At 38.4% G+C, this 12,928-nt stretch overlaps 2 protein-coding genes across 3 annotated transcripts in view; one reads left to right on the top strand and one right to left on the bottom strand.

Annotated features, from left to right (window-relative positions):
* Positions 1-12,928, bottom strand: part of LOC148060126 (uncharacterized) — a 34,581-nt gene that overhangs the window by 11,119 nt on the left and 10,534 nt on the right. The window contains exon 1 of one of the 2 annotated variants that reach the window (XM_087779447.1): positions 3,478-3,524. The exons of the other annotated variant lie outside the window; for it this stretch is intronic. The gene's annotated coding sequence lies outside the window, so the exon portion shown is untranslated. Of the gene's footprint in view, positions 1-3,477; positions 3,525-12,928 lie in introns of those variants that run through there. 2 annotated transcript variants of the gene reach the window in all.
* LOC148060127 (uncharacterized) lies at positions 5,007-11,761 on the top strand. The gene is made up of 8 exons (XM_087780382.1): positions 5,007-5,071; positions 5,150-5,448; positions 7,206-7,317; positions 7,933-8,049; positions 9,874-10,218; positions 11,378-11,404; positions 11,460-11,566; positions 11,659-11,761. Exons 1-8 carry the CDS (start codon positions 5,026-5,028, stop codon positions 11,677-11,679), a joined length of 1,074 nt encoding a protein of 357 aa, XP_087636508.1. The 5' UTR covers positions 5,007-5,025; the 3' UTR covers positions 11,680-11,761.

The following is a 12,928-nucleotide window of genomic DNA, read 5'->3' on the forward strand; positions in this document are numbered from 1 at the left end:
TATTACTTCACTGCATATACTGAGCTAAGTCAGCGCCGGCAAGACGCGTAACCATAGCCGCACAGTTCACAGACGGACGGAGACGTAAACAACAACGAGACATAGAAGTACAAATTGACAACTTTACAGAACGTGACACTGATTGGTCGAAGTGTGTATTTAAGAAATGATTGTTTTATACAATAAATAATTATAAATTATCGCACAGTGCAAATATCACGATATCAATATTTTTTTGATACATCGTGCAGCCCCATGTTTTTCTAGGGATATATGGTCACGCCAGTCACATGAAGTTAACATACCAATACGTGAGATCGAAAATATAGTTTCTGGTCCCCCCTGGTGTTAGCACAGTGCGACTGCAATGATTTTGGCTTCAACGTTGGTCATTTAAACACGATTGTATTCAATGTTCCTGGTGAGGATGTCATCAGTTAGATTCTAACCTCTTGATCAAGATGTTCAAAACATTATGACCAGAAGTTCCGTGTGCGACTAGTAAACATCGTAGGGTTATGCAGACCATCATGCAACTGTTGTGACTTAGGCCCCTCCCCCTTTTTAACAAAGCCCGCCCAACTCTGGACTAACTTCAACTTCATGTCGAGGATCACGTCGTCCTCTCAGCAGGTGTGTGACGAGACCTGTCACTCACACGTCAACATGATGCGTCTGATGGTCTTCAGACTTGACAGGTACCATCAACTATATTTCTACATCCTTGTGTATCCATGAAGCTGCTGGACTCACTGTATCCTCTCGTCCTCAGTCATCGCCGGGATCTTGTGGGATTTCATTCATCCTTTAGATGTTGATGACGTGATGAGTGCTGCCATCTAGAGGCCAGATGTTTGATTGAGATACAAGATAAATAAACAGCATAAATATGTTTGCTTGTTGATTGTAAATTTAAAAAAATCTCACTATTATCTATGACTTTATTGAAAAAAAAAAAAAAACTATCATTAAATTAAAATGAGATTTGAAAGCCAAAAATGTATATCATAATAATCCTAAACATAAATACACTATCATGAATAAATAACTTACAATGTTTAAGTGACTAATATTTTCTGACACTCAAGTCATGAGGCGTCCTGTGATTATGAATGTATCTTTTTTCCTCTAGAGTCTGTCCCATCTAGCAAGGAAAGAAGCTACATTTACTCTCGCCTATGAACCACCAATAAGGAAGTCAACTGAAAAACAATGTTGCATCATGGTCTTGACGCCCATCAAAGCTCCTCCCGTCATCACTTCTAACAAGAGCGACATAGATTGAGACCTGTCACTCACACGTCAACATGATGCGTCTGATGGTCTTCAGTTACTTGACAGGTACCATCAACTATATTTCTATATCCTTGTGTATCCATGAATCTCTCCTCATGTGTCGTCCCTCACAGGTCTGAGTCTGAGTCTTGACGTCCGTCAGTCGCCCACAGAGCTGATCGCAGCGTCTGGTGAAAAGGTTCTGATATCATGTCAACATCAGATCGTGAACTACAACACCATACTGTGGTACCAGCAGTTGTATGGAGAGACAGAGATAAAGCTGATTGGATATTTATACTATAAAGATGCGACAATAGAAGAGAACTTCAAGAACCAGTTCATCATCTCAGGAGACTCCAGTGAAAACACAGTAAAGAAGAGTTCACTACAACTTCAAGTCAAACCAGAACACAAGGCTTTCTACTTGTGTGCAGCCAGCTACGCACAGTGTGTTGATTTATTTCACAGCCACACACAAAGTCACTCGTCTGACATCTGTTCATATCACTCCATCATTTAAACCTCCTGCTCACTTCAGGGTCTCGGCTCTTAACGCTCACATGCTGCTGTTTTAAACCCATTCTTGTCAGCAGCTCAATCACAAGTCACTAGAATCACACGTCATGGTTACAAATGGGTCGAGTCCACTTCAATGGTTGTTATTATGGTCTGTGGTTCTGAAGGTTCAGAGGTTCACGAGTGAAATCGAGGTCACACACATAAGAAACTACAGAGAGAACAATGTTATGCAGTGAAGAAAAAGGCTACACAGGGTCAAGATTGAAAAAATATACCAATTTGAAGTGAATCCAGATGAGAATAAACACTATTACATCAGAAATATAATATCTATTTATTATAGATTCTTCTAGTCGAGTCTCATGAATGTTTAATCATTGAATCATGGCTCGAGACCTTAACCTTTTGACCCCTGCTTGACCCTTTACTTCTCATATTTGATTGTCAAATATGATTCACATCAGTTATTTTTCAGTCAGTTTTCTTTGTTCTATGCAAACAAAATGTGTAGCTTTTGTTTTATTGTAGATTCTTCGTGCACAAATATATATTTTAAGTACCGTATTTTCCGCACTATAATGCGCACTTAAAAGCCTTTAATTTTCTCAAAAAGCAACAGTGCGTCTTATAATCCGGAGCACCTTATATATGAATTACAAGGTAGTTGACCTGTTTACAAACACTTTCATGACCCCGAGCAAGCCGACTCGCCGTGGGCGGGATTCGTCATTGCCTCATCACGGGGTGGGATTTACGACGCAAGTAACATCATGGCGGACGTCTATGGAGTGATATTACCGAAACCGGTTTGAGCGAGTGTGTCTTGGTTGTTGTACACTCAAAATCACTCTGCTGCGCGCTCAACCAGACACACATGTGTGTTCAACATGTCATACATGTGTGTTCAACATGTCATACACGTGCACTCTAGCCGTCATACACGCGCTCAACTTCACTGCTGCTCGCTCAACATTTGTCTGCTCACAACACAGTCTCACGCGCTGCTGCTTGAAGCCTTTTAAACATCATTTGAACATCGTTACCATGGGAGTGAACGGAGTTGTCAGAACGCTTAATAAAGTTTGACTTTATTCGACTGTTTTGTTGACGTTCCCTTTAGCACAGCTTTATCTAGTGGATGCATAACACAACCCCAGTCAAATGTTTGACCGTATGTTTTATTCTATGCGCCTTATAATCTGGTGCAAACTATTTATGAAAACACTTCTAAAATATTCCATTCATTGAAGGTGCGCTTTATAATCCGGTGCGTTTAATAGTGCGGAAAAAAAACGTACATATTCATTCTTCTTACCTCTGAATTATGTTGGACCAAAATGTTTTATCGGTTTGACAGACGGCTAGAATTATTGGTTTTCAAGCAGCATCCAATCAGTGAGCAACAGAGGTCAATATATAGAAGCCCCGCCCACTTCTTTCACATCAACACTTCAGATTCTGCAGACACAGGAAACCCTTGAAATGTTTCTGCTCCTGCTACTGCTCTTCTCTCCACCAGGTAAATGACAAAACTACATGAACATGTCTTCATTAGTTTTCATCCGTTCTTCTCTAGAGATCCGGTCTGAGCCACTTTCCTGCTGACAATTTCCCGCCAACATCATCAGAGGAGCCGGCGAAGACGCTCAAATCGAATGCGAGCATGAACACAACGTTTACCTCCAGATCTATTGGTTCCGCCAGAGGTCGACGAGCCTGGACCTGATCGGGTCCTTGTATTACGCGCAGGCGACGATGGAGCCGAGGTTTGAGGGACGTTTTCAAATATGGGGCCACGCCAAGGTCAAGGTCACGCTCAACATCTCCGACCTGAGAGCAGAAGATTCAGCAGAATATTACTGCGGCGTCAGGCTTCACAGTGCTAAGAACCTGCAGGAGCACCTGTCACAAACCACTCAGAAGACCAGGACCGGGTTCCTGCTACGTTTCTAAGGTTGATTTCATCTCCTTGGCGGAGGTAACAAGGTGATGTCACCTAAATGAGCCACTGACCAAATCCTCTTTCGTCCCTTCACCTGAACACAGACGTTTTATCTGGTCAGATATAGTTGACTTTAATTTTTTTTTATTTCTATAAACGATTATATTAATGTGCACTTAAAGCAGTTTAAAAAATGATGTAAGATCTAATATACCAATTCATAATCATGATCATAATCTCTAAATAAATGTGATCACAATTTTGTCTGTCATTTTATTGCATGACCGACTTTAAAAAACACTTTTTATTGATTGTATAACTGAAATAATAGCAAGGTAGCAGTTATTCAGGTAAATATATGAACATGAAAGTCATCAATAGTTTTTAGAAGATTTTCATACGGAATCTATGGTCTCTAGTCTCTAGTCTCTAGTCGGACTCAATAAACATGAAGAACAATCGTCCACCTCAAGTATTAAAAAGCATTGTTCAAGCCGTTTATTTTTGTTTTATAATATATTTTTAAATAAACATTTGTGATGTAAAAATATCTATTTATAATCTATTTAAAGATAAATTCAAATGAAAATGGATCAACGACCTCAGACACGGATGATGGCGACGATTAAAGATGTAACTAGAAAGAGTACATTTCCAGAAGAAAATGAAGTGTGAATGCTGACCCTGCTGGGCTGTGGAAGTAGTAGTGGAATTAGTAGTTAAAGTAGAAGAGGTGAAATTAATTGTAAAATTAGAAGTAGTAGAAAATTAAAATTAGTAGTAGAATTAGTAGTAAAAGTAGAATTGGTAGTGGAAGTATTAGTGGAATTAGTAGTTAAAGTAGAAGAAGTGGAATTAGTAGCAAAAGTACAAGTAGTAGAAAAATAAAAGTAGAAGTAGAATTAGTAGTAGAATTAGTTAGAAAAATGGAATTAGTAGAAGTATTAGTAGTAGAATTATTAGCAAAAAGTTGAAGATTTTCCACATTGAAATGAATGGGGTAGAAAAAGAGGAATAAAAGAAAGAGTGGAAGAGATAAAAGAAAGCTAGAACATAGCCCCCCTTTCGGAAACGAGCTGAATTGATAAAAGTTTGAACGGTTAAAATCGGATAAAATCTGTGGGACGAGAAGCAGCACAAAGTTTAGGTCAGAAGAAAACAGAATCTCAATTGTCCCAATGCTTACTAGCATTCACACAACACGTGAAACAAGGAAGCCACGCCCCTAAAACATCAACACACAAAGAAGTGATGAAGTTTCAAGTCTTGACAGAAGCGACAAGAGGATGTCGTGGACAGACGTCGTCAGACTGTTCCTCACCTTCCTTCCATGTATTTATTTAGCTACAAACTTGTGTTATTGTGTTATTATTGTGACTATCGAGCATTAATGCAAGTGTTTTTTTCCAGACGCCTGCGAGTGTGTGACCTTCACGACCTCTGGTCCGACCATCGCTGCACTATCTTCCAGGGTTGATCTTAGATGCAGCCACGACGACGAGCGTCAGTACGTCATGCTGTGGTATCGACAGAAAGAAGCCAGGATGGATCTGATCGGACGAAGCTACGTCGGCAACCAGCCCAAGTACGAGTCCCAGTTCAAAGAGCGCTTTGAGATGACGAGACGAGACGTCAAGAACGGAGGCCTCGTCATCGACGGCGCCGAGACTGGAGACTCAGCTGTGTATTTCTGCGCTGCAAGTGCACAGTGATGTGGTTTAATGGCAGCAGCACTAAAAACACTGAGTTTGCTTCGCTCTCATAGATGACATCAGAGTGAAACACAAATGTTTCCTTTTATATGTTCGTGGTTCGTCATCAGACAACAATTGACTTCACTTTAATCACCATTTGGTTACATTATATTAACGTTAAAATACATCGACGGTCTGCGATTCTTACAATAGTACCTCACATATTGCACGGATTATGTTAAAATATACTCTTTAAATGGAGTCTGACGGTTTAAAAACAATATTTTTCAACGTACATTTAAACTAACACAACATTTCATGAGGTGGTTTCATCCTTCTCAATATAAGTGGCCTGAACAACTCTGGTGTTGTGATAGTGTAGTAACAAGTATATATGTGTAGTATTGTCCAGTACTTGACTCTGGTGTTGTGATAGTGTAGTAACAAGTATATATGTGTAGTATTGTCCAGTACTTGACTCTGGTGTTGTGATAGTGTAGTAACAAGTATATATGTGTAGTATTGTCCAGTACTTGACTCTGGTGTTGTGATAGTGTAGTAACAAGTATATATGTGTAGTATTGTCCAGTACTTGACTCTAGTGTTGTGATAGTGTAGTAACAAGTATATATGTGTAGTATTGTCCAGTACTTGACTTTGGTGTTGTGATAGTGTAGTAACAAGTATATATGTGTAGTATTGTCCAGTACTTGACTCTAGTGTTGTGATAGTGTAGTAACAAGTATATATGTGTAGTATTGTCCAGTACTTGACTCTAGTGTTGTGATAGTGTAGTAACAAGTATATATGTGTAGTATTGTCCAGTACTTGACTCTGGTGTTGTGATAGTGTAGTAACAAGTATATATGTGTAGTATTGTCCAGTACTTGACTCTGGTGTTGTAGTATTTACAGACCACACGACTCTTGACGAAGTCGTAACTACTTTCATTCGTTTTCAAACCAAAATATGTCCAAACATCAGCTTTAAAAGCTGCTGGACTCACTGTATCCTCTCGTCCTCAGACTTTGTTTATCTACCAAAATCGTAAAGACTACTGGCCTCTATCGACCACCGGACGGTTTGTTCAAATTCAACATCATTTAACGTTCATGTTGATACGTTGTTCATTAAGATCACAGTGTTTAAGATAAGATAAGGGACAGAGATTATGAATGTTAACAAGTTAAACTGGAATGAGTTGGTGACACAGAGATCATTAGGATAAACTCAGAGAATACAAAGACAATTCTAAACCAGACTCGTTCTTACCTACAGAACAAAATACATTTGGTTTTCGGCCCCAAACTTGGAGTTTGGCCCCTTGTGTGATGGAGTTTGATTTAAACAATCTCACAATTTACCCTACAGACAGAAAATACACTCTAAGAAACACACACAGGCACACATTGTAGACGCACACTATGTAGCACAACTGTCATGAACCTGGGGGGGGGGGGGGGGTTCAGGTCAAGATGGTGGTTCGTCTCTTCAGACAGAAATAGCCTCAGCAGTGGTGATGATGCTGAGGGAGGGGAGCTGACGTCTGATGTTTTTGTGCGAGGCTTTTTCACCGTGGGGACAGGGGGGCACGGTGATACACTCCTATCAGGGCGTCGTACAAAAACCTCCCCCCGTTTACACCCACTGACTCCGTCTTCTACCGGAGCAGAGACTTTATTTCACCCCGACGTGAAGTCGTCGTCACACAAAATGGCTTCTTACTGAACGTATGGTTTTCATCGATCAAAACTTTTTACTGCTGATCAAAGGACTGTCAGGACGTCCGCCTGAAACCCGGAGACGGTTTAGGTCGAGGAGCTTTCGACTGTGACTCTGGACGAGAGGTTTACTTTGGCACAGGAACCAAACTCAGCGTCGCTGGTAAGTCATGGTCATGAAGTCATGTGACGGTTGATTTGAGGAGGAAAAGTGTGGGTTGGATTTAGAACAAAAAGAGAGTTTTTCTAAAGTTTTTTCAGGGAAAACTGACAAGAGTGAGTTTTAGGCGACAAAATACTTTAAAAGTTCAAAGAGCCACTTTCAAAAACGATCAAACTGGTGAACCCTGATGAGTTGAGCTCATGTTATCTCTGCACCATATTTAATCCATCACTCTGACGCTGTGACAACTACGAAGCTTACTTCGGAGCAGGAACAAAACTGACGGTTCTTGGTGAGTAGTACACGAATCAGGCTCAAGTTATACTTCAAGAAAGAAGATTCGGGTGTTTAACATGTAGAAAATAATGTTTTAAAGAAACTGTTTAAGTCGGTAAAGTGCGATAAAAGTTCGTCTTTTCTGAAAAAAATGGGTTGAGTTTTTGCACCGTTAAGATTCTCTGTGTTGGAACTCTGAGGTTTTCTTTGGAGATGGAACCAAACTAACTGTTCTAGGTAAGACTATAAATGGTGAGTGAAAGCAACAGATGTTTTGTTCATTCAAATGTAATAACGAGAGCGTGAGAGCAAACTAAACGTCTAGAGAGTCGAGGTCAGCGTTTATTAAACCAGTCCATCACGTTCACGACGGCGAGGTTTATCTGCAGTCGAGCATCAGTGTGAACAACTACGACGCGGCTTATTTCGGCGCTGGCACCAAACTGACAGTTTTAGGTAAGAGAAGGTATTTTCGTAGACGCGGATCCACGTGTTGAACTTGATCCCATTTGTAAAATAACATGTGAGAAAGTGAAGAAGTCGAAGCCGAGCCTCAGATGCCAGTGACGATCAATAATGTTATCAGAAAATTATGCTAAAGATTCTCGTTTGATCAACGAATAATATTGTGATGAATTAAAATGTGTAGTTTTTGTGCTGCAATTTAGTAATTTACAGAATTTGTTACTTAAATATGCAGCAAACTTAACATTGACGTCAAATACATATTAAGTTTATTGTTGCTGAATAGAATGTGCAGTTATCTTAAAGTATTGATTGATGTTAAAATGATAATATGTTTGCATTTCTTATTGTTGTAGTTTTATTACACTTTCCACTCATTTCAGTGAAAAAAAGATAGAAAAGTAAGCAAAAGACTTCTAAAGCAACTACCAATTGAAAATATTTTCTTAAGTACTAAAGATATATAATAAGACAACAGTCGATATACAAAAACACTTTTTCTTTTCCTTCCCAGAGACACAGTATACAAATAAATACTGTGAAGTCCTCAAGATTTGAAGGATCAACATTTGAATGAAGAATTTGGGGATTTAATAATTATTATGGTTGTTTATTAAGACAGAAATAAAGTCATTAAAAGTCATTAAAGTTCATGCAAGCTTGCAGTTTAATGCAACGTTTGATGATTTATTCAAAATGTAAATTTTTCTGATAACAAAAATGCCCAAAAAAACTATACATAAACGATATACATTTAAAAAATAGTTTCACGATTCGTCCGGTGAAAGACATGTATGTGGACAAACATGTGGAGCCAAGTAGAAGATCTTAAGCTTTTCATAAAGTCCCACAATGTACTGCAACAATCGAAGCTCTAAACACCGAAAATAAAAAAAATAAAGTGATCCAAACATAACTAGAAAAAGTACATTTTCAGAAGAAAATGCAGTGTGAATGCTGACCCTGCTGTGCTGTGGAAGTAGTAGTTGAATTAGTATTAAAAGTATAATAAGTGGAATTAGTAGTTAAAGTAGAATAAGTGGAATTAGTAGTAAATTAAAAGTAGTAGAAAAATAAAAAATAGTAGTAGAATTAGTAGTAAAAGTAGAAGAATTGGAATTAGTAGTTAAAGTAGAATAATTGTAAATAGTAGTAAATTAAAAGTAGTAGAAAAATAAAAAATAGTAGTAGAATTAGTAGTAAAAGTAGAAGAATTGGAATTAGTAGTTAAAGTAGAATAATTGGAAATAGCAGTAAATTAAAAGTAGTAGAAAAGTCAAAATTAGTAGAAGAATTAGTAGTAAAAGTAGAAGAATTGGAATTAGTAGTAAAATAAGTAGTAGTATTAGTAGTAAAAGTAGAATATGTAGTATTAGTAGTAGTTGTAGAAGTAGTAGTGGAAGTAGTAGTAAAAGTCTAAGTAGTAGGTCAAAGTAGAAGGAGTTAAAACATGAGTTGAATATTTTCCCCATTGAAATGAATGGGGTAGAAAAAGCGAAATAAAAGAAAGAGTGGAAGAGATAAAAGAAAGCTAGAACATAGCTAGCATTTTGGAAACAAGCTGAATTGATAAAAGTTTGAACAGTTGAAATCGGATCAAATTTGTGGGAGGAGAAGCGGCACAAAGTTTAGGTCAGAAGAAAACAGGATCTCAATCGTGTGACTGCTTCCCAGCATTCACACAATGACTGCTTCCTAGCATTCACACAATGACTGCTTCCTAGCATTCACACAATGAATGTTCAAATGTGGGGGCTTCAAGTCTTGGTTCTGTCAATGATTAAAATAGGAAAACATTTTTTCTTTTCCAAACAGAACGCCAACCTAAAAAGCCGAGCGTCGAGATCTTGGCTCCGGTGGAGAAAGAGTGTCAAAGCAGCTCTCGGGGCAAAACATGGAAGAAAACGTTGGTGTGCGTGGCCACTGGCTTCTACCCCGACCATGTTGGCGTGACCTGGTCTATCGGCGGGTCAGAGGTCACCAGGAACGTGGCCACAGACGGCGCCGCACGGAAGGACGGAGAGTTTTACAGCATCAGCAGCAGACTGAGGGTGGAGGCCGAGACGTGGCAGAGCAGCGACACACCTGAGTTCACCTGCAGCGTCAGCTTCTTTGACGGAAAAAACACCAGCATCCATCCACGAAGCCTAAAGAATTCCAGTAAGAGACGCAACAGATTGTGTTTTTGAATGTTCACTCTTATGTGTGTGATCCTAGTGTAGCTAGAGCGCTCCCTAGTGGCCCATGACATGAAACGTTCAAAAGATACAATATACATTCATTAGAATAGAATAGAAAATGTTTATTCATCCCCAGAGAGGAAACACACTTTTACAACAGCAGCACAATTGAAAATAAAGTGCAAGGAAAAAAAGAAATAATAAAATAAAACGATCTTAAAAATATACAAATAATTTACAATATCAGAAAATTAACACTATTAACAAAATAAAATAGAATAAAATAAAATAAAATAAAAACAAAAATAAAAACACACGAGAAGAAAAACACACTACGGATATTTAAAGTAGAGAGTTAAATATCCTGACACCATTCATTCATTCATTTTTTACCGCTTAATCCCTTATGGGGGTCGCGGGGAGACTGGAGTTAATCCCAGGTTCATCAGGCGAGAGGCAGGGGACACCCTGGACAGGACGCCATTCTGTCTCAGGACACACAAAGACAGACGACCATTCACACACACACTCATAGCAATTGACAATTCCCCCCAAGTTCTCAATCAACCTCTGTATGTTTTTGGACTGTGGGAGGAAACCGGAGTGCCCAGAGTAAACCCATGTGACACGGGGAGAACATACTAACTCCACACAGAAGCGCTAACCACTGCGCCACCGTGCACCCTACAATATAGATCATGATTTTAATTATACATTTATTATTTAAGTTAAAAGATATTTTTCTGTGAAACCGTTATTTTCATATATGCAATATTTATGTTATTTATTTATTCTGTTTATACTATATTGCACTATTTTTAACTTATTAATATTTATACTTTTTATATACATCTCTCTGCTGTGTTTTTTTAAACGGTTGCCAAGCAACGAAATTTTGTTGCCAGTTTCACTGCTGTGTTTTCTGTGCAATGACAATAAAATAAAGTCTATTTAAAACAGTATAAATATATACTATTGTAAAGACTTAAATGATTTTTAATTCAATAAAAGAACAAATGAATGATTAATGCTTCAAACATTCACCTGCTGATTTTTAACATAATGGTTGTCATGGCGAGCGATTGTTTTGGTTGTATTATAGTCTTGATGTTTATTAACCTCCTCCGTGTCTCCACCAGATGTAGCGACAGTCCAGGAGAAAAAAGGTAAACACGTCCAACATCGACTGTAGTTTCTGCTAAAAGTGTGTTTTTGTTGCAGTGAGATATTTGAGGATCAGTCAAGGAGCCAAACTCTCCTACGTCATGTTGATGGTCAAAAGCAGTGTTTACGCAGCTTTCATCGTGTTGTTGCTGTGGAACATGAAGGTTTGTTGGACATGTTTCATCTGACCTGAAATAAAGTGTTTCCCTCACCGACGGCACATTTCAACTTTTATCCCTGCTTTTTGTTGTTGTAGGGTTCTGGTTCAGCCCACTGAAGGATTCATGAAGGAATACACCAGTGTAACAATACAATGATCAGAGACATTGTGATTCATCCAATAAAGAGCCAGAACTGAATGATCATTTTGTTGCAGTTGTTTTTCTTCAAAGATAAATGTTTTTCAAGGAATGTAGTTACTGTGACTACGAAGGATTTGTAATAAAACAAAAACCAAATAAGGATTCATTTTTTTGCAGAGAATAAGTGTTTTCTTGAATAAGAAAACATTAATCATTTATTTTAAGTGTTTTGAACACAACACAGGAATTCGTTATGGTGGCATTACAGAAAATGAAAGGATAGGAATTAAATAAAAAGAGAATAAAATGAAATTAAAACAGACATTTATGGCATAGAAATAAATAATGAATAATTGATTAAAATCAATAGAAAAATACATGTTATTTCTAATACAGTGATTAGAAAGATTGCATCACAGCAAGAAGGTTGCTGGTTCGCTTCCGGTCTGTGCAGAGTTAGTATGTTCTCCCCGTGTCGCGTGGGTTTACTCCGGACACTCCGGTTTCCTCCCACAGTCCACAAACATACAGAGGGTTAATTGGGAACTTGGGGAAATTGTCCTGCAACCGACTGGCGTCCTGTCCAGGGTGTCCCCTGCCTCTCTCCCGAAGAACAGGGATGGACTCCAAATCACTCCCGCCCCCGTGACAAAAGAGATTTAGTGGTAAAGAAATTGAATGAACATTAGATTTAATTAAACAATAGAAAATATAAAGAAATCTTTGTTTCTCGTCCAAAATGTCGCTTCATTGAAACTCCTTGATCAAATGTCAAGTAAGGGTCCTTCCCATTTATCTTCTCATTCCTCAAGCTCAAAAACCGTGCCTCAAAAGTTGAGGAACGAGTGTGAGCTTCCACACTTTTCTGGACGTGAGGGTATCCCAGAATGCCTTGGGAATCGAGGCTGAAATCAACAGTGGCTTAAACCAGGAAAACACCGAGCTACAAATGTAGGTATTATCTTAGTTAATAGAGATGTAAAAAAGAAAAATCTTGGTGGTGAAGTTGTTTTATTAAGATACAAGTGACATTCACTGACATTTATGTAAAATGTACGAATATTACACAGTAATTTGTAACGTTAATGATATGATGTTTCTCATGTTGACCATCTTAAGGGCCGTGTAATGTGATTTCCACAGAATATGTTCGTAGTGTTTTATATGGTTGAATAACTGCTTATTAACTTCATTAAAAGCTACAGAAAAGAAAGCTGACGGGTT

Source organism: Callionymus lyra, chromosome 18 (genome assembly GCF_982586985.1).
Source record: "Callionymus lyra chromosome 18, fCalLyr1.hap1.1, whole genome shotgun sequence".
Classification (NCBI taxonomy): domain Eukaryota; kingdom Metazoa; phylum Chordata; class Actinopteri; order Syngnathiformes; family Callionymidae; genus Callionymus; species Callionymus lyra.